Source organism: Suncus etruscus, chromosome 12, assembly GCF_024139225.1.
Source record: "Suncus etruscus isolate mSunEtr1 chromosome 12, mSunEtr1.pri.cur, whole genome shotgun sequence".
Classification (NCBI taxonomy): domain Eukaryota; kingdom Metazoa; phylum Chordata; class Mammalia; order Eulipotyphla; family Soricidae; genus Suncus; species Suncus etruscus.
In genome coordinates this window covers 26,366,457-26,393,481 of record NC_064859.1, presented here as the reverse complement: position 1 = coordinate 26,393,481, position 27,025 = coordinate 26,366,457, and the positions used below count along the sequence as shown (strand labels likewise).

Here is a 27,025-nt window from a genome sequence, read left to right as displayed (position 1 = left end):
GGAATAATTCTTAAACTGAAATAATTTCCACCAGTAAAATTTTATAGCTCAATTGCCTCTTCTTTTGGCCATTATTTTCTCTTTGGAAAATGATGGTCTTTAAGGTGATAACAATTTGCCTTGGATAATTACAATCCATTTGTACTTTGAATAAATCTCCAGGTTTAACAAAGAATGGGTTTTTTTTTTTTCATTATGCAGTTTCTTATTCTGGTTTTTCACCCCAGAGAGGGGAAGAGGATATGATCATGTGATTGAGAGCAGACGGGAAATTGTGAAAGGGACCTCACTTTAGAAAAGCAGCCCACAGCTGCCTGGGCTGTCAGAAAAGGTGGAACTTCTGACAGAACTTGTCTGAGGGTAGACTCAGCCTTCTGTCCAGCTGTCATGGAGCCCAAGAAGATCAGAGAGGGCTACCTGGTGAAGAGGGTAAGCAGACATACCTGTGAATGTAGTTGTGGAGATGGGTCTGAGGATTCGAGTCCAACTTTGCACTCTTTTCTCTTTCACTTTAAAAAATGCTTAGTATTGAATCTATCAATAGGAGTCTTCCAGTAGTAGAATACTAGAGCATCTGGAAAACTGGGGGAGAAGCCAGTGTATATTTTATTGCATTCTGATTCTTAATGTGAATAAGTTTAGTTCAGACATCAGCTCAGCTTGGTTGGAAAATCCAGACTAAGTAGTCTGAAAAGTGGATGACTTAAGTAAAAATCTCTCATAATTTAGAGTACCCTTTTCTTTTCATTTTTTATTTTGGGCCACACTTAGCAATGATCAGGGGTTACTCTTGGCTTTATATTCAGAAATTACTCCTGGCAGGCTTGGGGAATCTTATGGAATGCTGGGGATGGAACATGGTTTGGCCATTACAAGATATCCTATCTCTCTAGCTCCTAAAGCATCCTTTTCAAGAAACCCACAAGGAGGCTATGTTATAAGACTCTAACTCTTTTGCTAGAGAAATTACTCAGAAAGTCTACTTGACTGTTATTTAAATTTCCACCTCTACTTTTTTTAAAGAGAAAAAGTGCAAAACATGATTAAAAATGGATAGGTATAATAACAGTAATTTTTAGCTTATTTCTTAGGTCATATTAAAATAGATGGATAAAATATTATTTGTCTAAAATTTAAAATTAGATTGAAAGTCAGAAAGTACAGACAAGTTAAGGCACTTGTGTTGTATATGACTGACCTCAGTCCAACCCACGGTGACACTTTAAGCACAGTCAGTTGGGCGTAGCCATCCTCCAGGCACTAATGGGTGTGGAGTTTCACCCTAGCCCCAAAATTAGGTTGAAAACTCTTCATTTATAACTCAGCAAATGTATATAATGTACCTTAAAGTGACAGGTAAATGTATCATTTTTAAAGATCAGAAAATATGATCACAATTAAATGAAATAATACAAGGTTCACTGGGATGATGTGGTAACATACTTTTGTTAGCATTATTGTTTTCTTTGTCTGATTCTGGGTATATTGTTCATTATGAAAATCCTCCAGATGGGAAAACTCACACACATAGTTAATTGGTATTCTAAGGGCTTCCCTCCGTAAAAGCATACACACATTACTCCAAGTGAGCTTACTTATCTAAACTGCCAGATTCAGGATATACCTTCAGATGTCCAGCTTTTGGATTGAAGGAGCATTTCATGTGACTTTGTTTTAAGTTCTTCATTAACACTACAGCCCACAAGGCTTTGGTTGTGGGCTAAATGACATGCATTACTGGGGGATTCAATTTTGACTTAAAGCTGAAAGGGACTTTTGATCACTTGACCTCATTTTCTCATGTCCATGGTAATTACCAAAATTTGACCAAAAAGAGTTAGATACCCTTTCTAACTCTGCCTGGTATACCAGGTTTGGTTTAGAGTAAATTTAACCTAAGTAAATTTAACCAAAGTTGAGGTTTGTAAAGTTTGTATGATAGTGAGAGTTACAAGCAAATAGAAAACAAATGAGCCCAGCCTGATTTTATCTCTAGTTACTGCTCACCCTTTCTTTCTATCTTATTTTATTTTTCTTTTGTGATGCTGAGGATTGAAGCCAAGGCTTTTTATGTGCAGGCAAGTGCTCTACCATGGAACTACAACTTTAGCCCTCATAAGCTATCCTATAAAACACTTTTATAGAAAACATATAATACGCATAAAGATATGCAGATATCAATATAGAATATAGAAATATATAGATATAGATAAGGATATATATTTTTTCATTGCAATAGGCACTAATTCTTTATATGGGAATTCATAATAATTAATGATAATACTGTTTTGCAATAACTTACCTGTAGAAGAACATATGTAAAGATAGTACCTGCAACTTAAAGATAAGTAAAATATCTTGAAATAAAATTATTCGTCATTAATTATCCATATTTTAAATTTTCTATTACAAAAATTTTAGAAAATTAAATCTTGAATAAGTGAGATTGTTCCACTGGAAATGGGAATGAGAAAGGATTATCAGGCATCTGAACTTTTCATTCAGCAAGAGTAATTCTTTTAGAGCATAGACTATAAAATAAATCAAGAAAATAAAAAGCAAAACATTTTATTATTTCCATAATTTATATAGCTGCCTTTTTCTTTGAAATATTTTGAATGCCTGAGGCAATATATTAATATTAGTTATTTTAAATAAATGCTTGTTTCAGAATATTTTCTTTGTCAGCTGAAGCATTAAACCTAAATCTAGAGTTTCTTGGTAAGGTGCTTAAGTTCTTTGCTTTGTTTGACATGAAGTTTCTTTCAGTTGTCTCATACGTATAAATACTAAATTCTATGCGAGTAGAACCTAGCACAAAGGAGGAGGTACACAGGTGATATAGATTATGAGTAGCAGCGTCTATGTAAGTCTATGTACATCTCCTCTCCTAGCTGTTAGCAGTCATGTGCACTGGCTCCTGGCTTGGTTACCGAATTATTGAAGAAAGATCATTAAGAAAATGAATCCTAGTATCATTTTACAACTTCTTCATTCTAAACAAGACACAGATTTTCCTTGACTCAGAGAATTGCAACTCTTTTGACCAGAGAGAGAGAGAGAGAGAGAGAGAGAGAGAGAGAGAGAGGAGGGGGGAGGGGGTGGGAGGGAACGCTTAGTTGTAAGCACAGGCGAGAATACAGGTTTGGAGAACAAGAGTTTGCTCACAGCCTGACAGGAGTGAGAGAGACTTTGTATTCAAACCCTAACAGTAAACCCCAGAACTTTGTTGGTTCTCTGCAAAAACTTACACAAGCCAGCTAAGGAAGGTCTGGTGAACCCATCAAGGGCAGAATGATGTTAGAACCTAACTGGGTTGTGACAAGACTGGGTTTAATAACCTCAACTTCTCTTTCTCAATGGGTAAAAGGTTATTTTTTAGCCAATAAAGTTGTTTTGGAAGTTCTTTAAAATTTACTGCTAATTTGGATGTCTTTAAAATAATATTAAAAATAAGTGGAGTGAATCACTGATCAATAGTATATATGATGCCCTCTTATACCAAACCAACTGTATTCTCAACAAATTCAGTATGCAGTACACATAGCAGAACTGATCCAGCACATGGCTTGGAAAAGTGAAGACTAGAACAGAAGTCAAGGGTCTTTGCACAAGAATTCTTTGATAAAGCTCCCTAGTGTTCCAAATGCAAGGCCATGAAAACAGGGCCCAGTACCTGCACCTGCTGAGCCACCAGCAACAAGGATAGGACTGAATATTCTCAGGACACATAGAACAACCCTACCAACCCTACCAAGAGGTGCTACTTGTTTTGCTGGTGAGAAAACTTAGGTACATAGTTACTGGCCATCCAGATGTGATGCTCAGAAGTAAGGCTGGTATGAGGTAGCTGATGCCTACACACAGGCTGTTCCTCCAGGAGCCTGTTCATGATTCAGTGCAAGGACCAGAGATATATAGATGCTTTGACCCTGAGGTGGGTGGGGATCACAGGGCCATCCAGGCAGCTCCCTGGCCAGGGCTGCACCCAGAATTGAACTCCAGACTGAAGATCTTGCAATGTCAGAGATCTAATTAGGTTCTGTACTATTATTCAGACCCAGGGTTACAAATATTTGATCACCTACTTCAAGCCAGACACTGCTACTAAACTTTGGAAACTTGTTATTTTATTTAATCTTTACAACAGAGGACATTACTAATTTATTATCTTTGTTGTACAGCATTGGAGACAAATGTTTGGAAAAAATGAAAATAACATGGCTAATGTAACACAAGCTAGCAGAAGCAGAACTGAACCCCCAGTTCCCAAGAAGTCAAATTGAAATTTCACTTCACAAATTTGAGGTTTAGGATTTGGGATTTCCCAAGTCCCAGAAGTCAACACTTTGTCTTTTGCTACTCACTTAATAGATTCTTATGATGAGATCTTCTAATGTAAGAATGTATTTGTAAAAAAAAAAAAAAGAATGTATTTGTGTGAAAAAATATACCTCTGAATAGATTAGTTTTCTCATGTTCAAAGAATTTAGACACTAAATAATCTTTTACTGGGACGTTAAGCAAGTCATTTCATGGTTCAGGGTGGAAAATTAAGTGATCTGCTGTATGAGACTGCAGAAATAGGTATGTGAGTCAGTGTAACACTAGCTTAAATGGCATGCTCCATGAATGTGGATGACTAGATGATATGAACTCACTTCTGCTTTAGTTGACTCTAGAGAGATCTACGTTGTTTTAATGTCATCATGTAATTTTCCTTTAAATTGTGACTGCAACTTATGAAAAAGGGAAGTATGAGGAAAAGGAGAAGCTCAAGGAGGTGTCTTCACCTTGGGGGAGGTGACTGGGTGGAGTTCTACACTCTGTTGCCTCAACCTCTTCAGTAAGCTGATTTTTCTTTCTGTGACACCAACATTCTCTGATTTTAGACTGAGCTGTTTAAGAATGGTATTTATTTTATAGTTCAACACCGAGAGGATCTGAAGCAGAGACAGTACCATGGCTGATATTTAAAAATCCCTATGGAATATTCAATTTTTGATTCTCATGTTAAACGTAATTTTTTGGAGGGAATGTCACAACTGGCAGCACTCAGGGATTTTACTGGTCATGTACTTATTCTCACTCCCAGCAGTCTATTTGGGAGTAGTTTGTGATTTGGGGGAATGAAAATACAGTTGTCCACCTACAAGGCAGGGTTTTAAAGCTCCTATAAAATCCTTCCAGCACTGTTTACTGTTTTTAAGGATGAATTTGTTTGGTTTGCAGGTGAGTGCAAGGGTTGACAGGGCCATCTGGAAACAGGAAGATGGAGGGAATGGAGAGACAAGAAGCTTTTTGGAAGAGATATATGGTATTTCAAATTGAAAGAAAGGTTAGGTACTTAAAGGATTAATTGAACTTGCCATTGTGGTCTGCATTCTTTTGTTTATCTGTCCACAAAAATGTTTACATCCATCATGTGTTAAGAACTCAATCATTTCCTCTTCTAAATTAAGCAATAAGCTGTTATATCTGAAAATTTCATCTACAAGACTACACAATTTACTATGATTTTTTGAAGTGAAACCTCATATGCCTTGCTTATTAATTTTTGTGGTAAAACATACCAGTTTTTTTTTAATTGGGGGAAAATGATGCCTGCCATTTTCTTTTTCCCAAGGTTTGCTTTAGCTTCTATAGAGGTTTACTGTTCCATATACATTTCAGTGGTCTTTGATTTATTTGAAAAAAAAATCATAGATGTCTTCATAGGAACTGTATTTAATCTAGACAGTGATTCAGGAGTATTGCCATTTTTCTGATCTTAATCCTCCCAATCCATAATTATTTCCATTTTCATGTGTCCTCTTTTATTTCTTGAAGCAGTGTTTTGTAGCTTTTTTGCGTAGATCTTTCACCTCTTTAGCTAAGTTTATTTGAAGGTACTTGATGTTCTTATATCCCACAAATGAGAGGAATTACTCTATGTGTATCCCTTTCCCTCTGACTCATTTCACTCAGCCTAATAATTTCCATACCATCTATGTATAAGCAAAATTCATGACTTAATTTTTCTAACAGCTGCATAGTATTCCATTGTATAGGTGTACCACAGTTTCTTTAGCCACTACTCAGTTCTCAGGCAACTGCTTAATTTTTCTCTAAATTCTGGATATTGTAAATAGTTCTGTGATAAATATAGGAATTTATAGGTCTTTCTGCATGGTGCTTTTGGGTTCCTATGTTATATTCTTAGGAGTGGTATTGCTGGATCATATGAAGCTCAAGATCTTGGTTTTTGAGGAATATCCACATTGTTTTCCAAAAAGACTGCATCAGTCAACATTCCCATCAACAGTGAATGAGAGATCCCTTTTTTTTTTTTTGGTTTTTGGGTCACACCCGGCATTGCTCAGGGGTTACTCCTGGCTGTCTGCTCAGAAATAGCTCCTGGCAGGCACGGGGGACCATATGGGACACTGGGATTCGAACCAACCACCTTTGGTCCTGGATCGGCTGCTTGAAAGGCAAACACTGCTGTGCTATCTCTCCAGGCCCAAGAGATCCTTTTTATCTGCATCCACACTAACACTAGTTGTTCTTTGTGATGTGTATCAGTCCCTGTGGTGTGAGATGGCCTCTTAATGTTGTTTTGATTTGCAGTTCCCTGATTAGTGATGTGGAGTATTTTTCATATGCCTTTTGGCTATCTATATTTCTTCTTTGAGGAAATGTCTGTTCACTTTTTTTCTCCCCATTTTTTGATGGGGTTAGATTTTTTTGTTGTTAAGTTCTATCAGTACTTTGTATATCTTAGATTTTAGCCCTTATCTGATGGGTATTGGGTAAATAGTTTCTCCCATCTTTGTGTGGCCTTTGTATCCTAGTCACTATTTCCTTTGAGGTAACAGAAGCTTCTCAGCTTAATGTAGCCTCATTTGTTTTTCTTTTCTTCCACTTGCTTGGTCAGTGGTGTTTTATCCTTAAAGTTTCCATTACCTTCAATGTCATGCAGTGTTTTTCATATGTTTTCCTTTATGTATCTTCTAATTCCAGATCTGTTCTCAGGGTCTTTAATTCATTTTGATTTGAACTTCATTTATTGTTAAAGAAAGGTCTGAATTCACTCTTTTGCATGTAGTTGACCAGTTTTCCCAACAATAATCATTGAAGAAGCTTTCTTTGCTCCACTTGTATTTCTTGCTTCTCTATCAAAGATTAATTAATTGTATAGCTGGGATTAGTCTCAGATTATTTAAGTCTATTCAATTGGTCTGAGGGTCTGCCTTTATTCCAGTACCTTACTGTTTATGATCACTGCTTTATAGTACAGTTTAAAGTTTGAGAAAGTGATGACTCCCAACTTTTCCCCAAGGATTACTTTAGCAATCATGGGTATTTATTGTTCCAAATGAATTTCAAGAGTGTTTGATTCACTTCTTTGAAGAATGTCATAGGTATTCTTATAGGGATTGCATTAAATCTGTACAATGCTCAAGGAATTATTGTGATTTTAATAATGTTGATACTCTCAATCCATAAGCAGAATATATATCTCTTTTTCCTTGTAACCTCTTTTATTCTAGAAGCAGTGTTTTATAGTTTTCTTTGTATAGGTCTTTCACCTCTTTAATTAAATTGACTTTGAGATACTTGTTTTTCTTTGAATACAATTGTGAATAGTATTATTTTTAATATCTCTTCTCTTTCATTATTTCATTATTATAGAAATACATGGATATTTTTCAAAATAATTTTATAGCCTACCATTTTACTATATAAATCAACTGTTTTAAGATGCCTTTTGGTAAACTATTTAGTTTTTTTAAGTATAGTATCATAGCATCTGTGAACAGTGCAAGCTTGACTTCTTCCCTAACTCTAGATGCCCATGATATCTTTTTCTGCTTGATTACTATGACAAGTACTTCCAATACTATAATGAATAGAAATAGTAAGAAGGGAAAACCTTGTCTCATGACAGATATTAGAGGAAACACTTTTAGTTTTTCCCCTTTTAGTATAGTATTTACCATAGGCATTGTACCTATTGTGCCGTAGGCCTTGATTATATTGAGAAAAGTTCCTTCAATTGCCATCTTGTTGAAAGTTTTATCATGAATGGGTGCTGGACCCTCATAAATGCTTTCTCTTCATCTATTGATAGGATCATATAATTTTTATTTTTCCTTTTATTGATACGGTGTATTATATTGATTGACTTGTTAAATCATTCTTGCATCTTTGGTATAAATCTAACTTAATCATGGTATATAATCTTTTTGATGAGCTGTTTGATTCTATTGCTAGAATTTTGTTGAAGATCTTTGCATCTGTGTTCATCAGGGATATTGGCCTATAGATCTCTTTTTTGTGGTGTCTCTGTTTGCCTTTGTTATCTTGGAAGATACTAGCTTCATAGAAACTATTTGGGAGTGTTTCCATTTCTTCAATTTCCTGGAATGTCCTGAAAAGGATTGGCATTATGCCAATTTTGAAAGAATTTACTCATGAAGCCATATGGGCCTTGGCTTTTGTTTTGGAGGAGAGTTTTGACTACAATTTCAGTTCCTTCCTTCCTTCCTTCCTTCCTTCCTTCCTTCCTTCCTTCCTTCCTTCCTTCCTTCCTTCCTGCTTTCCTTCTTTCCTTCCTCCCTCCCTCCCCCTCCCTCTTTCCTTTCTTCCTTTCTCTTTCTTCCTTTTTTCTTTTTCTTTCTTCCTTCTTTCTTTCCTTTCTCTTTCTTTCTTTCTTTCTTTCTTCTTTCTTTCTTTCTTTCCTTTCTTTCTTTCTTCCCTTTCTTCTTTCTTTCTTTCTTTCTTTCTTTCTTTCTTTCTTTCTTTCTTTCTTTCTTTCTTTCTTTCTTTCTTTCTTTCTTTCTTCCCTTTCTTTCTTTCTTTCTTTTCTTTCTTCTTTCTTTCTTTCTTTCTTCTTCTTTCTTTTCTTTCTTTCTTTCTTTCTTCTTTCTCTTTCTTTCTTTCTTTCTTTCTTTCTTTCTTTCTTTCTTTCTTTCTTTCTTTCTTTCCTTCCTTCCTTCCTTCCTTCCTTCCTTCCTTCCTTCCTTCCTTCCTTCCTGCCTGCCTGGCTGCCTGCCTGCCTCCCTCCCTCCCTCCCTCCCCTCTCTCTTTCTTTCTTTCTTTCTTTCTTTCTTTCTTTCTTTCTTTCTTTCTTTCTTTCTTTCTTTCTTTCTTTCTCCTTTCTTTTTCTTTCTCTTTTCTTTCTTTCTTCTTTTTTTTCTTTCTTTCTTCTTTCTTTCTTCTTTTTTCTTTCTCTCTTTTCTTTCTTTCTTTCTTTCTTTCTTTCCTTCCTTTTTTCCTTCCCTCCCTCCCTCCCTCCCTCCTTCCTTCCTTCCTTCCTTCCTTCCTTCCTTCCTTCCTTCCTTCCTTCCTTCCTTCCTTCCTTCCTTCCTTCCTTCCTTCCTTCCTTCCTTTTTATTTAGGAAAGTAATTGTCTTGTTTAGAAAATAGTCAACTAGAATGACTCTGCTCATAGTCGGCGTAGTCGATTTTTACCCCATTATATTACCTTTCTCTTCCTCAAACAAATCCACATAACTTGATCTTTCTAGTCCCGCCTCCCAACTAGACGGGGCAATAATGGAGGCACCAAGACCAAACAGTTATAAGCCCACTAAGTAATTAACTACACACAGAGGGGACCATGCAATCTAGCAGCCCCTGGGGGGAAGAATGGAGGATATGGGAGGCAGAAGGGGAGCGGTTGTGGGAGGACAATTTGGTGGTGGGAATTCCCCTGATTCAATGTAATATGTACCTGGAATATTACTGTGAACGATATGTAAGCCACTACAATTAAAATAAAAATTATGTTAAAAAAAGATAATGGAAATTTGCTTATTAGAAGTTTTTTCTGGAGAGAAAATTTCTTAATTACATGCTTTCGATTAAAATAAAGGTAAATAGAAGCAATTCAGGAAGAAAAAAAAAAAAAAGAAAATAGTCAACTGGGGCCTGGAGAGATAGCACAGCGGTGTTTGCTTTGCAAGCAGCTGATCCAGGACCCAAGGTGGTTGGTTCGAATCCTGGTGTCCCATATGGTCCCCCGTGCCTGCCAGGAGCTATTTCTGAGCAGACAGCCAGAAGTAACTCCTGAGTACCGCCAGGTGTGGCCCAAAACCCAAGAAAATAGTCAACAGCTTTCTTTAATATTCCTCAAAAAAGCTCAGTGGCCATACTAATATTAGACAACATAACTTTAGGTTCAAAGGTTATTAAAGACAGAGAGGGTCATTTCTTTTTTTTGGGGGGGGGGGCACACTCCACGGTGCTCAGGGCTTACTCCTGGCTGTCTTCTCAGAAATAGCTCCTGGCAGGCATGGGGGACCATATGGGACACTGGGATTCGAACCAACCACCTTTGGTCCTGGATCGCTGTTTGCAAGGCAAACGCCGCTGTGCTATATCTCCGGGCCTAGAGGGTCATTTCTTAATAATTAAGAAATATGTACAAGAAATAATCAAATCACACCTTAAACATATATGCATCCAATGAGCGGCCAGAAAAGTACTTATAACAACTGGTTAATACTAGGCTTGTCTTCAGATTTACAATATTCACTCAATAAATATTGTGGAGTTTGGTATGCTTTTCCATTGTGACCATTACAATCTGGAGGTGTTGAAGTTTGTTGTATGTGTTGAAGTTTGATTCATTCACTGAAAGAAATTCACTGTGGTGGAGCAAAGCTATTCTTGGGGCACACTTACCTGAGGGCTAAAATGGTGCTTTTGAGTCACAAAGAGAACCCTGCTGCCACTCTGTATGTCTCAGTTTTTTGAGACTGTTGGCTGTGCAGAGACCAACCAGGGTGGCTGAAGAGCCCTCCTTATCTAATCTATCTCTTTCCCTTGGGGCTCACTGACCTGTGTGCAAAATGGCACTTATGAGTCACAGATAGGACCTTGCCCTCTCTGTCGGCCTCAATTTCTTGGACTGTGTGGTTTCATTATTTTCAACCTCATTATTTCCCTCAAGTCTTAAATACATTTTCCATGCCTTTACATTTAATTCCCTTCTTCCTTTCCCCTTCTTCTTCACATTCTATTCCTTTTTGTAGTCCCAGTGATCAAGTCAAGAGTCTCAAATATGTGATTTACCTCTGAACTATATTACAGATCCAATTTTTCAAATGTTTAAAACATATTATTAAAATAATAGTACAGTGGGTAGGATATTTGACTTGCAAGCAGCTAAGTGGGATTCAATCCCCAGAATTCCATATAGTTCCCTAACAGTAGTGATCCTTGAGTGCAGACCAGGGGTGAACCCTGACACTGCCAGTTGCCTCTCTCCAAAAGAATATGCTTTATTGATTTAAAATTATTTGAGTGCTGCTTAAGTAGTATGTTTTATAATTTTTGGAATTAAATATTTCTTATTTTGAGAATCACATATGTACTGAATTTTCTTATGTACTGAATTTGCTTATTTAAACAATGGAGGGGTTTTGCATATTTGTATTGATTATAAATCATTTTAATAACATGTCAGGATATTAGCTACCATTTTATGATCAAGTGCCTCATCCTTGATATTTCTTCTTTTGTATCATGTTCCTACAACATTTCATCAAGAGAGATGCCTTCTTGCCACTTTCTTTTGCACATGCTCTATTATCTGTGTCTGTATAAGTACTCACATCTTTTTATTTCTATCTCTTCTGATGCATATTTATATATATGAATATGTGTGTGAGAGATATGTATAGATAGGTAAGTGGTTTAAAGAAATTAATTTGAATTTCAGAATTACTCGATGTTATATAAGACCCAAAATGTAGGTGGCATCATAGGGGAAATGGGGAAACCATACATTTATGCATTAGAAGACCTGGATTTCGGTTCCTGATCTCCATATTAACTGGTCAAGCATATATATCCAGTCACTTAAATGGGAATCATTATTTAACCTATATGATGAGCTAGCTGCTGGTTGAAGGTCCAAATTGCCTTTTAACATCAACATGCCATGGTCTCCCATTCCAGTTTTCTCTTGGGTGAGTGCCAAGAGGATGGAGACAGGGAAGTTAGATATAGTTATAACTGTATATAATAGTTGGAGGGGGGGGTTGGAGTTAGGGCAGTAAAATATAGTTGTTGCAACAGCGGCATAGAGGAGAAAAATTAACCTTAGTTCAATCATCCTTAGCCCAGTAAAACACTACCATGTGTCTGCTTAAAGGGCATTCCTTTTATGTGTTTTTGTTTGTTTGCTTGCTTTTTGATTGACTGAGAATCAGCCTACACAATTGTGCTAATTGATCCTGCATCCCAGAGACACATTCTCCTCTAAAAGAGCAGACAGTCTTCCATGATTAACAGCTGAATCAGTCATTTTGAAGAGTTGGCTTCAGAGTTGCTTTATTGGACTGTCTACAGAGGAATGCAATGCTAGTTGACCTTTCCCAATTTATTCCAGTCTCAAAGTCAAAGGCACATGGTGATTTACAGTGATCAATCTTCCTGAAGTTGAATTTTAAATCAAAACTTAGAAGGCATTTTAGCAATCCTCTGGTCAAATGTTTTATTCTAAACATCGTAAACATTTAAATTTTTCAGTCCTTTTAATTTTTAATTAAACAACTTGTACATTTGTTTCCTTAAATATATTCCAAATTTTAATATATAGTATTGTGTTTTCACGAACTTATTATTTTTCCCAATTAATGTGAAAAAGGTAAAAATCAGAAATGGGAAAAATAGTAAAACTAACTATATATCTCCTAGGTAGATATATAAACTGTTAACATGTAGGGATTTTTGATTAATCATTCCTTTTCTCACTATTCTGTACTATCGATTAATATAATTTATGCTGGGCTGAAGCGTTAGTGCAGTGGTAGGGCATTTGCCTTGCATGTGGCTGACCCAGGACAGACCTGGGTTTGATCCCCAGCATCCCTTATGATCCCCCAAGTCAGAAGAATTTCTAAGTGCATAGCTAGGAGTAACCCCTGAGTGTCGCTGGGTGTGGCTCAAAAACAAAAAGAAAAACAAAAACAAAAAACCCAAAAACAAAAAATACATAATTTATGCTGAGATATTGAGAATAAACTGCAGACGGCTTGTTACCTTGCTCCTAAATACTTCACATATGCCTTCTAAAGCCATTCTCTACAATTTTTCCACACTGCAGGTACCATTTTATTTTTCTTCTAGGAATGTTATGAGTTCTAGTTTCTATACCTGCCAAGTACCTTTAGGGTCCTTAACATTTTAGGAACTCTAATCTGTATTTCCATGATGACTAATGATCTTTAATATGTTTTCATAGTCTTTTTTGATATCTGCTTAATTTTATTGTGGGGTGGTCTTCCTAGCAATCCTTGGAGATTGAGTGACACCATTAACTGTAGGAATTATGCCTGGCTGTGAAGGTCTGATCTTGTAGATCTAAGATCATCAGGACTGGGCAGGGAGAGTACTTGGTTTTAAGCACTAAATTTGTATCTTCGATAAAAACCAGAGTTGTGAGCTATTTTCCAGATCTCTTGGATATCTTCTGAAATTGAGTGTCTCTTCAGGTATTTCGTTCATTTACAAAGCAGTTGTTTTACATTTTTTTCATTTATTTGTAGGAGCTTTTAGAATGAATATGGTTCTCTTTCAAATAGATAAAAAAAACAATAATTGATTGAAATAAATTACTTCATGTTTGGCATAAATCTAGGCAATATCCGTTTTAAAAAGAAGGGGGTAATTTAAAGTTCATATAAATAATTATTATTCTTGGGAAAAATGAATGTGTTTTAATTCCAAAATTTTTTAGTAATTTAAACAAATAAAGGAAACAGCTGGACAAGTAAATTGATAGTTCTATAAGTCTATATCTTTTTTTTATATATAGTTTTCCTTTTGAGAAACTGGTTCTTTATATAGGAGCTCTTTGCATTGAAGATAAAGAGCAGGATGTGCTGGGGCCTGAGAGATATTATTCTATCTTGTGGTAATCATGACAGTGTGACATCATGGATCACAAAGAGTCAAATAACGCAATTTTCTTTTCTTTTTTTAGAGCTCTCTCCAAATATAGACAAAAGAGGCTTCCTTGATCTAGTTGGGATGGTTAATTTTTTGTTAACAGGGTAGCTAACATTAAACCAATTGAAAACTTTTAAAAATATTTTCATGCCCTCTCAAAAAGTTAGAGCTTCTTTTTTAATACTCATATTTAGATAAAATTTCCTACAGGCAACACTATGGTCTTGTTCCTCTGAGAGACTCTGCCACTAGATCATGACACTTTTCCAGTGAATCCAGTCACCACCACCAGTTGCCAACTCATTCTGAGTCAGTACTGGAGAGAAAATGAACTTGCTATCTCTTATACTGTATACAACTAGTATATAACTATATACAACTGGTATAATTAGATAAAGAAAATAAGACATGAAAGCCTGAAACACATAAGCAAGATTCAAAGCTATGTTTTCTTAGAAATAGCTTATGAATGTCTTATAGATTGATTATAGGTAAATGAAATTTTATTTTAAACATTTAAAACATTTTTAAGAGAGTGGCAGCATTTCCCCCTGAACCTATCTATCCAAATAGCCTGGTCATAGTAATGTCTCTCCATGGCCAGAACCAATTGTAGAATAACATTTTAAAACACTATCATGTGGTTTTATTGTTATCATTCATTACTTTTTTTTTATTATAGGGGAGCGTGTTCAACACTTGGAAACCCATGTGGGTTGTATTGTTAGAAGATGGAATTGAATTCTACAAAAAGAAAAGTGACAATAGCCCCAAAGGAATGATTCCTCTGAAAGGAAGCTCTATAACTAGTCCTTGTCAGGACTTTGGCAAAAGGATGGTGAGTTGATAACTAATCTCAATGAACACATGACCTATTGAAGGGGTACAAATCCTAAAGTGTTGACGGTGATCCAGAGGAAAAGTTCACTCACCATCCCCAAACTCCATCCCGGGCATTGAAGTCCCTTTTGGGCCAAGTACGTCCAGAACCAAATTGGCTTCATTATAATGTGTCATAAAAGCCTTAACTCCTTGAAAAGATTAACTCTTGATTGGATATATTTTGATTTTCAGTTTGTGTTTAAAATCAATACGACCAAACAGCAGGATCACTTCTTCCAGGCAGCATTCCTAGAGGAGCGAGATGGCTGGGTTCGAGACATCAAGAAGGCCATTAAATGTATTGAAGGAGGCCAGAAGTTTGCAAGGAAATCCACCCGGAGGTCCATTCGGCTGCCAGAAACCATAGATTTAGGGTGATTTTCTGTGTTTGCTTCTTTCCATCCCTTTCACCCCCACCCTAATTGAGGAAGCTCTCATAAAGGCATATCTTGAGTCAAGATTTGCTTTGCTTTGCTTTGGTGGCTTTTTGACAGTTACTCTTCCTAGTCAAATTTGCCATATGAAGTACTGAGATGCTGAACTAGATCAGAAGAAGTGATAACAAGAGGGGACCAGTAGAGTATAAAGTTCCTAATTTTGAAGATAAACTGTGAGAGGGAAAAAGAGAGAAATTGAGAGATAGATAAAGAAAGAAGAAAGAAAGAAAGAAAGAAAGAAAGAAAGAAAGAAAGAAAGAAAGAAAGAAAGAAAGAAAGAAAGAAAGAAAGAAAGAAAGAAAGAAAGGAGAGAAAGAAAGAAAGAAAGAAAGGAGAGAAAGAAAGAAAGAAAGAAAGAAAGGGAAGAAAGAAAGAAAGAAAGAAAGAAAGAAGAAAGAAAGAAAGAGAGAGAGGAGAGAGAGAAAGAGAGAGGAGAGAGAGCCATATCTGGAAGAGAATGCTACTGCATTTATGAAGTAGCTGTAATAGGTTAATCATGAAAGAAAGTTTATATTCCATTTCATATACTAATAGTAAGGTCCAGTCAGGGTAGATAGTCTTGAGGTATCTTAGGTAGCAACAGGCAAATCCAGCACCTGGTAAGGTTTGAGATTGCTTCCAGCATAGTTTATAACTTCTCTTACCATATGGTTCATCACTTCTCAAACCACATATGCCCCTTTATCTAAGAATTACTTGACTTCTTGCAGATTTTGCTTTTATGTGCAGCATAGATTGAGAGAGGAGGATAAGGATCAGGAAGAATTCCAAGGATCCACTTAAAAAGTCTAACAGTGAATGTATTGGCAGATTGTGGGAAGTAGTGTTTGAGAGGGGACTGAAAATTTTTCTGCAACCCTAGACCATGGTGTGTCATGATTGACAATGTCTGGGCATTGGATTTTAGTTATTATGTGAGATTAGGCATTGAGCATCTGCTTATCACTTCCTCTCACCACAGCATCTTTCAGGTGCTGGCACCCATGAGGTACCAAGTGGGATTCTTTAGTGACTATACTCAAGAAAATTTGGCCATTACCTAAAAGTCCTGTGAGAAAGTCCTGTGTAGCCTCAGGATAGAGAGAAGTGGCTTTCTCTGTTGAATTTCTTTGAGGAGGCTGGTTTGATTTTTGCTTCACAACCAAAAGAGTAATTTCTTACTATTTAGCCTTCTCATTTATGACTCAGAATGAGAAATGTTTACAGCAGGTGAAATCTTGAAAGACAAAGAATTCTACTTTAGAGTTGAGGACCTATGCAGAACTAGAAAGCCCTCAAAGCCTTTTATTTTTGACACCTAACTGGAGAGCAACTCTCCATTTCAGAGACTAAGTGGGTAATGAAACTTCATCAGCTGAAGAGTTGCTGAATGTTGGGCAGGCCACAGAGATAAGTCAATAGGGAGTATTCATTTAACTGTTTAGGAGTGAACAGGTAGAAAACCTGGGTTACTGAGGCACTGGGATGTTATGGACAGCCTCTCTGTGCTGCAATTCTCAGAGAAAACTATCCTGCATTACCCCTACCTCCATCTTTCTCTTTTCTTCTCTTTGTAGTGCCTTGTATTTGTCCATGAAAGACACTGAGAAAGGCGTGAAAGAACTAAATCTAGAAAAGGATAAGAAGATTTTTAATCATTGCTTCACAGGTAAAAGATCTTATAAGTTTGAAAAGGGAGAGGCAGTGTTGGGAATCTTCTTCAATCATTTGCATGAAGTGTAGGAGTTTGGAGCATGGTGGATGAAAGGGTCATAAGAATTTTAAATTGGGAGACACGTCTATGTGCTGAGGCCCTCAACCAGGCTTGTCTTTTCAAGTGTATGTTTCAAGTATGTAAGTGTGTGTTCACTTAAGCCCTAAGCCTTAACTTTCCTGTTCTAAAAGTGAGGTTGATAATACTCACCCTCTTTTAATAGGTCACTGGAAGTATTATAAGCATAAAGCACCACCAATAAATTTATCCTTCTACCCAAAAAGAAGTTAGAAAAAGACTTTCAAAGACAGATTTCATGACATGCCTACTCTGTAACTACTCTCACTCCTGTTGCATGGATGGTGTACCTAATGCTCTTGCTGTGATGACTGGGGCTCACTGCCTAGTTCCTTAACTTCACAATTGAATATTTCACTACTTCCAAATACAAAAAAGTTCGATATAGGTTAGTGATAGTCTAGCTGATGGGTCAATTTCATTCTTTGCAATCTTTTCTTGAGGTAGACAGTTGGCTGAATATTAAGATTACTGCTATTTCCTATAAAGGTGTGTTATTCAGTACATGGATGACATCATATTTTAATTTGGGACATATGTATCTGTTGATGATGTTCTTGCTAAAAAAAAAATTGCAGTGGGGGAAAAATACTTGCAGTGATTCCTCATTGCCAAATTTCTGGATGAGCCATCAAAACTCTTCTCAATTCCCTGAGCCTTTCTCTTCTCTTCTCCTTTTCCCTATTTTTCCATTAATTCTCCCTCTGCCTCCTGATGGGGCTGTTTCATGCTCCTGTATGTCTCTTTATACTGTTCTTCCCTCAGGCTGTGTTGGTTCTCCTGCCTGGTGTACTTGGCACAAGTTAACTGGTGTCATTTTCCCTGTGAATATTTTCCCAAATGCTTCTCAATACTCATTCCCATACTTACATCCAGAAGATGTATGATAATGTTTGCTCATACATCGTTCCTTAAGGAACATGTAGATATTTAAAATGAAAACAAGTGAACAAAAAAAAATCCCACCTTTTTGCATGGTTTTCTGTTTCTAAAAATTTATCTTACTGATTTGGTTTTTTTCTTGGACTAATAAGAAAAATGAGACACACTGATTCCTAGAGCTCTCCTGGGGTGATTTTTGGTCAAGCTCTTTGGTAAGAAGAACCAATCAATCTCTCTGATGGTCTTGCCTAGGTAACTGTGTCATTGACTGGCTGGTTTCCAACAAGTCTATTAGGAATCGCCAGGAAGGCCTCATGATTGCCTCCTCACTGCTCAATGAAGGGTACTTGCAACCTGCTGGAGACTTGTCCAAAAATGCAGTGGATGGAACTGCTGAAAACCCTTTCCTGGACAACCCTGATGCCTTCTACTACTTTGTAAGTGAGAGAAACTACTTGAGCATTCTTCCTTCAGCAGTGGGCGGGAGTGTGGGTTTCGCTTGAAAAGACTCTTGGTGAATTAGGGATGTTGGAGGGAGCAAGAGTAAAGTCATATGGAGAAAATTAGGAGATATCCTAAGTTTCAGTTCTACAACGATTCTCTACAATGCCTGTCATGTCCAGTCAACTAATTTTTTTACATAGTTTTCTTTATACTAGCTTTTTTTTTTATTATTATTCTTTTTATTTATACTAGCTTTTAAAACTTTGTTTTTTTACTCTCCCCCACCCCCAATGTGGATTGGTTTTCAACAAGGTTAAAGTGTTAGGATTGTAACTTCACACCTATTCAAATGTATGTTAACACACCACACCCACCACCAAAGTTTTTTTAGCCTTTTTGCCAACATCCTTTTCACCCCCCTCTTCTTCCTCCTCTCCCATCCTCATTTTGTGTCAGAGACTGTGGGCTTCTTTTTGGTCTTTTTCTTTTTCTTTCTTTCTTTCTTCTTTCTTTTCTTTCTTTCTTTCTTTCTTCTTTTCTTTCTTTCTTTCTTTCTTTCTTTCTTTTCTTTCTTTCTTTCTTTCTTTCTTTCTTTTTCATTCTTTCTTTCTTTCTTATCTTTCTTTCTTTCTTTCTTTTCTTCTTTCTTTCTTTCTTTCTTTCTTTCTTTCTTTCTTTCTTTCTTTCTTTCTTTCTTTCTTTCTTTCTTTCTTTCTTTCTTTCTTTCTTTCTTTCTTTCTTTCTTTTCTTTCTTTCTTTCTTTCTTTCTTTCTTTCTTTCTTTCTTTCTTTCTTTCTTTCTTTCTTCTTCTTTCTTCTTCTTTCTTCTTTCTTTCTTCTTTCTTCTTCTTTCTTTCTTTTCTTTCTTTCTTTCTTTTCTTTCTTTCTTTCTTTCTTTCTTTCTTTTCTTTCTTTCTTTTCTTTCTTTCTTTCTTTTCTTTCTTTCTTTTTCTTTCTTTCTTTCTTTTCTTTCTTCTTTCTTTCTTTCTTTCTTTCTTTCTTTCTTCTTTCTTTCTTTCTTTCTTTCTTTCTTTCTTTCTTCTTTCTTTCTTTCTTTCTTCTTTCTTTCTTTCTTTCTTTCTCTTTCTTTCTTTCTTTCTTTCTTTCTTTCTTTCTTCTTTCTTTCTTTCTTTCTTTCTTTCTTTCTTTTCTTTCTTTTTCTTCTTTCTTTCTTTCTTTCTTTCTTTTCTTTCTCTTTCTTTTTCTTTCTTTCCTTCTTTCTCCTTCCTCCCCTCCTTTCTTCCTTCCTTCCTTTCCTTCCTTCCTTCCTTCTTTCTTCTTTCTTTCTTCCTCTTTCTTCTCTTCTTTCTTCTTTCTTTCTTTCTTTCTTTCTTTCTTTCTTTCTTTCTTTCTTTCTATTTCTTTCTCTTCTTTCTGTCTGTCTTTCTCCTTCCTTTCTTCCTCTTTCTTTCTCTCTCCTTTCTTCTTTCTTTCTCTCTCTTTCTTCTCTTTCTTTCTTTCTTCTTTTCTTTCTTTTCTTTCTTTTCTTTCTTTCTTTCTTTCTTCTTCTTTCTTTCTCTCTCTTCTTTCTTTTTCTTTCTGTCTGTCTGTCTTCCTTCCTTTCTTTCTCTTTCTTTTTCTTTCTTTCTTTCTTCTTTCTCTTTCTTTTTCTTCCTCTTTCTTCCTTCCTTCCTTTCTTCCTCTTCTTTCTTTCTCCTCTCTCTCTTTCTTCTCTTTCTTTTTCTTTCTTTCTTTCTTCTTTCTTTCTTTCTTCTTTCTTCTTTCTTTCTTCTTTCTTTTTCTTTCTTTCTTTCTTTCTTTCTTTCTTTTTTCTTTCTTTCTTTTTTCTTTTCTTTCTTCTTTCTTTCTTTCTTTCTTTCTTTCTTTCTCTCTCTTCCTTCCTTCCTTCCTTCCTTCCTTTCCTTCCTTCCTTTTCTTTCTTCCTTCCTCCCTCTTTCTCTTTCTGTCTTTCTTTCTTTCTCTCTTTCTTCTTTCTTTCTTCTTTCTCTTTTTCTTCTTTCTTCTTTCTCTTTCTTTCTCGTTCTTTCTTTCTTTCTTTCTCTCTTCTTTCTCTCTCTTCCTTCCTTCCTTCCTTCCTTCCTTTCTTTCTTTCTTCTTTCTTTTTCTTTCTTCTTTCTTTTCTTTCTTTCTTTCTTTCTTTGTTTGATTCTTTCATTCTATTTCTCTTTCTTTCTTTTTCTCTCTTTCTTTCTTTCTTCTTTTTCTCTTTCTTTCTCTTTCTTTCTTTCTTTCTTTCTTTCTCTTTCTTCTTTCTTTTTCTTTCTTTCTTTTCCTTTCCTTCCTCCTTTCTTTCTTTCTCTCCTTTTTCCTTTCTTCCTCTTTCTTTCTCTTCCTTCCTTCCTTCTTTCTCTTTCTTCTTTCTTTCTTTTCTTTCTTTCTTCTCTTTCTTTCTTTCTTCTTTCTTTCTTTCTTCTTTCTTCTTTCTTTCTTTCTTTCTTTCTTTCTTTCTTTCTTTCTTTCTTTCTTTCTCTCTCTTCTTTCTTTCTCTTTCTGTCTGTCTGTCTTCCTTCCTTTCTTTCTCTTTCTTTTTCTTTCTTTCTTTCTTCTTTCTCTTTCTTTTTCTTCCTCTTTCTTCCTTCCTTCCTTTCTTCCTCTTCTTTCTTTCTCTCTTCTTTTTCTTTCTCTTTCTTTTTTCTTTCTTTCTTCTTTCTTTCTTTCTTTCTTTCTTTCTTTCTCTCTTCTTCTTTCTCTTTCTTTTTTCTTTCTTTCTTCTTTCTTCTTTCTCTTTCTTTCTTTCTTTCTTTCTTTTCACTTCATCTAGGAAATAAATTTTCTTGCTTAGGAGTCAACAGCTTTATTTAATATCCAAGTAAAATTTTTTTCGTGTGTGTGTGTGTGTGTGTGTGTGTATGTATGTATGTGTGTGTGTGTGTATGTGTGTATTTTGCGGTGGTGATGGGGGAGGTCATACCAGGCAGTGCTCAGGAGTTATGCCTGATTCTGTGCTCAGAACTTACTTGTGAGGACTGTATGGAATGCTAGGAACAAACCTGGGTCAGCCATGTGCAAGGCAAATGCCCTACCTGCTGTGCTATTGCTCTGGCTCACCAAATAAAATTTTTATTGCAGACATGTAACACTCTTTAGACAATCATGCAGTACCAGTGGTGGACATTATTGAGGTTGTCGGTTATTAAACATTATAAAGTTCTTATAAATAACACTATAATGAACATAGGCATGAAGATATATCTTTGAAATAAAACTTGTATTTCTTTGGATAAGTACCTAAAAGTGGAATTTGTAGATGATGTAACAGTTCTAGTTTTAATTTTTTAAACTTTATTTATTGATTGATTGATTGATTTGTTGGTTGGTTGGTTGGTTGGCTTTGGGCCACACCCAGTGGTGCTCAGGGGTCACTCCTAGTTTCTGCACTCAGAAATCACCTCTGGCAGGCTTCGGAACCATATGGGATGCCGGAAATCTAAACGAATTCCTCCTGGGTCAGCCGCATGCAAGGCAAACACTCTACCACTGTGCTATCTTTCCAACCAGTATTTTAAATTTTTAAGTAACTGCTATACTATCTTCTATAGAGGTTGCACAAATGTACATTCCCACCAATAATGTGTGAGATGTTTTTTTCTTTCTCTGCATCCTCACCAGTACTTGTTTCTTGTGGTTTCAATGTAAAGTATTTTCACACATCAGATGTCATTGTGGTTTTGTTTTCATTTCCCTACAGGAATATGATAGTATATGATAGTATTTTTTCATGCACAAATCTATCTTGATTCAAACTATAATTCATTAATGAAAATTTACTAGTTCCCAATACATGTGAACCATTATCTTAGACAAGATAGTTACAGCGTTTTAAAAAGTGGACAAAAATTTCATCCTTCCTCATTAAGTTATCTTCCTCAAATATTAGCTATTTTCCCCAAACAGACATTAGCATATATGACTCAAAACAAAATGCATTTATCCATGTAATTTCCACCAGTCACTTTGTATACCTCCCGTCATGAACTTTAATACCTCTTGGGAAGTGCTAAATTGCTCAATAAAAATGTAAACATAGCCTAAAGGGGAAACCCAGCAGTAGTAGACAGATTCAGAAGTGGAATTTGGCAGCTTTGTTTCTCTTTGGGGTAGAGCACAAAAGTTCTTAAACTACTTAAGAAAACCATCCTTTTAAAAAGAATATGACATGACTGCCCTACTGGTCCATAGAGAGTTTCACTTCACTTTAGGGAAATTTCACTATCAGTAATTTTTCATACCTTTAATTTGGTTGTCAGAGTTTAAAAATACACACCACAGTCAGTGCCTCTTCCTCCTCTCTGTGGTTCCTCACCCACTTACATATGAGAAAGTCCCAATTTCTTCCTGTTCCTAGCAGATGAGGTTGAACACAGGCTTTTGAGCTTAAAGTAGAAGTTGAGTAGCAGAAGTCACAATGGAGCTTGTGTAATGTTATATAATCATATATAATAACTGACTTATAACGTTATAAATCAGTCAATTTTGTTCTAAGAAATGTGGTCAATGAGGACCCAAGAGAAGGGATCTTTTGAAGGAAGAAATGTACTGGGATAGTTTTATACTAAAGCTTAGCAAAGCATAGGATATGAAATAAGATTGATAATAATGTACTGTATGAAGGTAAGAGAAGGTCTAGCAATAAAAAATAAGGGTCTAGAAATAAAAACAGGAAACCTGGAAGAGAATTAAACAAGGACTGGTCTTGGGCATTACTTATCATTAGACAACAGCATTGTAGAATATCAGGGACAGATTGTTTCTATAGGTGTATAGAATTAAAACCAAGAACTATACGAAGTAAGGAAGAACATTAAAGACAATATCAGGATGGGTTCACACATACGTAAAATGTGAATATCTAAAGAAAAACTTACTGACAATAGTAAAAAAAACTTTTACTTTTACTGACAAAAATAAAAAAAACCTGACTCCTAGGCTCAGTGAAAATTGCTTACAAGAGAAGGGAAATAGAAAGAATAGGTAGATAATTTTTTCTTCTTATTTCCTTCTCTTAGCATAGTCAACTCAAGTTCCAGAAATTTTTATCCCCCCCAAAAAAAGCATAATTTAATCTATGACAGTTTAGTATAGTCTGGGAAAGCTATACAATGGCTTCTTTAACCAGTCAATCTGTCAATGTGCACTTAGGTTGATTCTGTCATGGTTATTATGAATAAAATTCCTAGAAACATAGGGGAGTAAATATATTTTCAAATCAATGTTTTTTAACTTTGGAAAAAAGTTTAAGTTGAACTATGAATCACCAGGGAGTCAATCTAATAATGTCTTAAGGGGAGGTAGGTTATAGTGATGATACAACTAGTGATATATCTAAAATTGGGAAAATAAACTAGCCATCTGTTTTTCCAAAAGCCAGACAGTGGGTTTTTCTGTGAAGAGAATTCCAGTGATGATGATGTGATCTTAAAAGAAGAATTCCGTGGGGTCATTATTAAGCAGGGATTCTTACTGAAGCAGGTGAGTGACCATCTCTATTCTTTCTAGCCTTCTTCCTCCTCATCAGATCTTTATTTCATATTTAGCATTCAAATGGTATTTAACCAACCAAAAAAAAAAAAACCACTAAAAACAGAAAACAAAAAGAAACCCCAAAAGATAAAGAACTAAACTAAGTAGGTGACACCAGTGGCATTAACTCAGGAAAGATTGAAATACAAAGCACATAAACTTGATATAGGGGAACTCTTCTTTTATCAATATCAAGGAGACAAGGCATTCAAGAAAAATATTAGCATTTATTAGCTAGAGGAAATAAATTGACTGAATTATCATATAAAAGACAGAGAAGCCTCATAGTAAAAGTATTTCCATTTATCTGTATATACTCCTCCATGAAAAATAATCAGAAGACAGGAACAGACCACACACAAAGAGGGAGAACATCAAAAACCACTGAGAGAAAGACATACCATCCTGACTGTGGGTAGGAAATGGTGAGCCCAAAGCCTGAATCTGAGGCCAACTCTGCAGAAGTAGCAAAAGAGAAAAGGTCAAATCTAGTTTGAGGGCGCTGGCTCAGCGTTTGATATTTTGCCTTTCCATGTAGGTTACAAACTCTGTAGAGCAGGACCATTTTTGAACCTCTTCTGGACCCTGAATTAGTTCATACAATATATTTCATACTTCATACAATATATTATACATAGTATTGTCTTGAAAGATATTAAATCTGAAACACATTAGAAATAACTTAACCCATAATTTGATAATATCCAAATTGTTCACTGATCCTGTTGCTATGTCCTTGAAGAAGACCTGGGTTGTAACCTGGTTCTCTCGAAATTTGTATGTTATCTTTTCCTTTTTCAATTCAGCAAATACTTTAGTAAATAAACTTATATATATAAATTCAGATGTTTTTGTACAGAGTGATGCTAAAAACTCATTTCTTTTCTTATATTGATCCTGGGCACAGGGGCATAGGAGGAAAAACTGGAAAGTGAGAAAGTTTATTCTGAGAGAGGATCCTGCATATCTGCACTACTATGATCCAGCTGGAGTAAGTTTTGGGTGGTTGATAAACCTATTCAAAAGGGAACCCTGGACCAGAGCATACTTACACATGAACTTGCATAAGGAATTATATGTGGACAATTTCACTTTTATTTCTGGTTTCAGATATGGTTCTTTAAGCATTATTAGGGGTCACTCCTGAGCACAAAGCTTAATAGTCTGAGCACTTCCAGGTGTGAGCTCCAAACCTCCACTTCACAAAAGAAAAATACAAAATAAAATAAGCAAAAACTCAAATGGGAGCCTTTACTATATCCCTAGTGGGACTGTTCAGTATCCTTTCAGCCATCTGCAGATATCCCTTTTCTCTTCACCCTCCTGCTTCTCTTTTCCTCACATGCCTCTTTCTTTCCCCTACATACCTTTTATTGGGGCAAATATATGATATCTGAGATGCTGGGGCTAGCATAGTTCAAGAAGAACTGGAAAGAAAGAATCACCTGATTGCCACTTACGGGGTCAACTTTTACTTTTGTCTATTTATGTCAACTTGATATTTTCAGGGGAACTAAAAGATTTCAACACTTTGTCCTTGGTTGAATATTAAAAAAAAAAGTGAGCATTTGGGGTTTGGAATGATAGTATAATGCTTGCCTTGCACACAGTTAATCTGGATATTATCCCCAGAACTACATGAGGCCCTCCACGCCCTGTCAGGAGTTATCCCTGAGTGTAGAGCCATGAATTAACCTGGGCACCACTGGGTGTTGTCCAAAAACAAACAAATGAGAATTTATCTTTAGGTAAACTTGGATGAAAGCATGGTTTAATCACAGTTGCTGGAAGAGTTGATCATTCAGTTTTTCCTTCATAAAAGGAGCCTTCTCTAAAGGGTAAAGACAACACCATGGAGATCCTCAGCCTCTGCATGTAGAACAAAGCACTTTGATTTCTGCCCTAGGATTACACCACTGTCAAACTCAGGGGATTAAAGAGCTCTAGAAGCACCCAATTTTTCTCGTGTAGATCAGCTGACCTCATCTCTTCCCACTTCTACTTTAGATAAAGTTCGCAGTAACATGCACCTTATCACCAAGCATCCCTGGGTCCCTGGAAGTAGAAGGTGGAGAATCAGAAAGGGGATCCTTTCCATTTTTTAATGTTCTAATCTATTTAGGGTTTCCTTATCTATATCTGACTTAGTATGTGAAGCTTTTGCACCAGTAGGAATATTGTATTATATTTTGGAAGCATAAAGGCTGACTCCTCCTTCCCTCAGGGAGAAGATCCTCTGGGAGCCATTCACCTGAGAGGTTGTGTGGTGACTTCAGTGGAGAGCAACCCAGATGGTAAGAATGAACATTCGTACGAGAGAGGCATGCCCACTCCTGGTCACCTTCCCACCCCTGACCTGATGAATTGATGATGGAGAATCACTTATTTACTAAATCAGGCATAGGCATAAATAAAATACTGGCTGAAAAATGTTGGAAATACCAATAAATTGGTCTCTCCCAACTGCTGTTCTGGATTTCTGGAACTTGAGAGTGGATTTCTGGAGAGTCAATGCTGAGAAAAATCCATCTTCTCAGGATTGGTTTAGATAGAAACACTTCTATCTCCTGTTGATTGTGATTCTTTAAAAAATTCTTCTTTCACATCTTCATTTCCAGCAATCCTTTACAAAGAAAAAAAAAAGAAAAGAAAAAGAAAAGAAAAACTGGTGCAGTAAGGGTGGCATGGTGATTTGAAAGTGAACTTGGATTAAATTTAGGTCTGTGTACACTGGTTAGCCTCAACATTTTCATAAACCTTGCATGAAACATCAGACTCAGGGTCTTATTTCCTCTCTGAGAATGAGGGTTGCAGCAGATGATATGTGACTTCTGGTGATAAATCTGTAATTTGGTGCATGGAATAACCTGGTCTCTGTAGAGACTTCTCAGGGATGCTAGGGTAAATGGTATCACTGAGAAACTCTAAGGTGTCAATATTAAAACACTGGAATTGTTTTTCTGTTTTGGTTTTTATATCTGAAAGACCTACAGGAAAATATTTGAATGTATAGATTTTTAAAAATCATTTTTTTGCGGGCCCGAAGAGATAGCACAGCGGCGTTTGCCTTGCAAACAGCCGATCCAGGACCAAAGGTGGTTGGTTCGAATCCCGGTGTCCCATATGGTCCCCCATGCCTGCCAGGAGCTATTTCTGAGCAGACAGCCAGGAGTAACCGCCGGGTG

At 36.2% G+C, this 27,025-nt stretch overlaps 1 protein-coding gene across 1 annotated transcript in view; it reads left to right on the top strand.

Annotated features, from left to right (window-relative positions):
- Positions 1-351: 351 nt before the first annotated feature.
- The window catches only part of PLEK (pleckstrin), a 27,568-nt gene continuing 894 nt past the window's right edge, over positions 352-27,025 (top strand). Inside the window, exons 1-8 of the mRNA XM_049785092.1 lie at positions 352-429; positions 14,627-14,782; positions 15,019-15,200; positions 16,820-16,911; positions 18,169-18,353; positions 23,685-23,789; positions 24,748-24,831; positions 26,065-26,134. Of these exons, the coding sequence (XP_049641049.1) occupies positions 388-429; positions 14,627-14,782; positions 15,019-15,200; positions 16,820-16,911; positions 18,169-18,353; positions 23,685-23,789; positions 24,748-24,831; positions 26,065-26,134 (916 nt within the window). The 5' untranslated portion in view covers positions 352-387. The remainder of the gene's footprint in view (positions 430-14,626; positions 14,783-15,018; positions 15,201-16,819; positions 16,912-18,168; positions 18,354-23,684; positions 23,790-24,747; positions 24,832-26,064; positions 26,135-27,025) is intronic.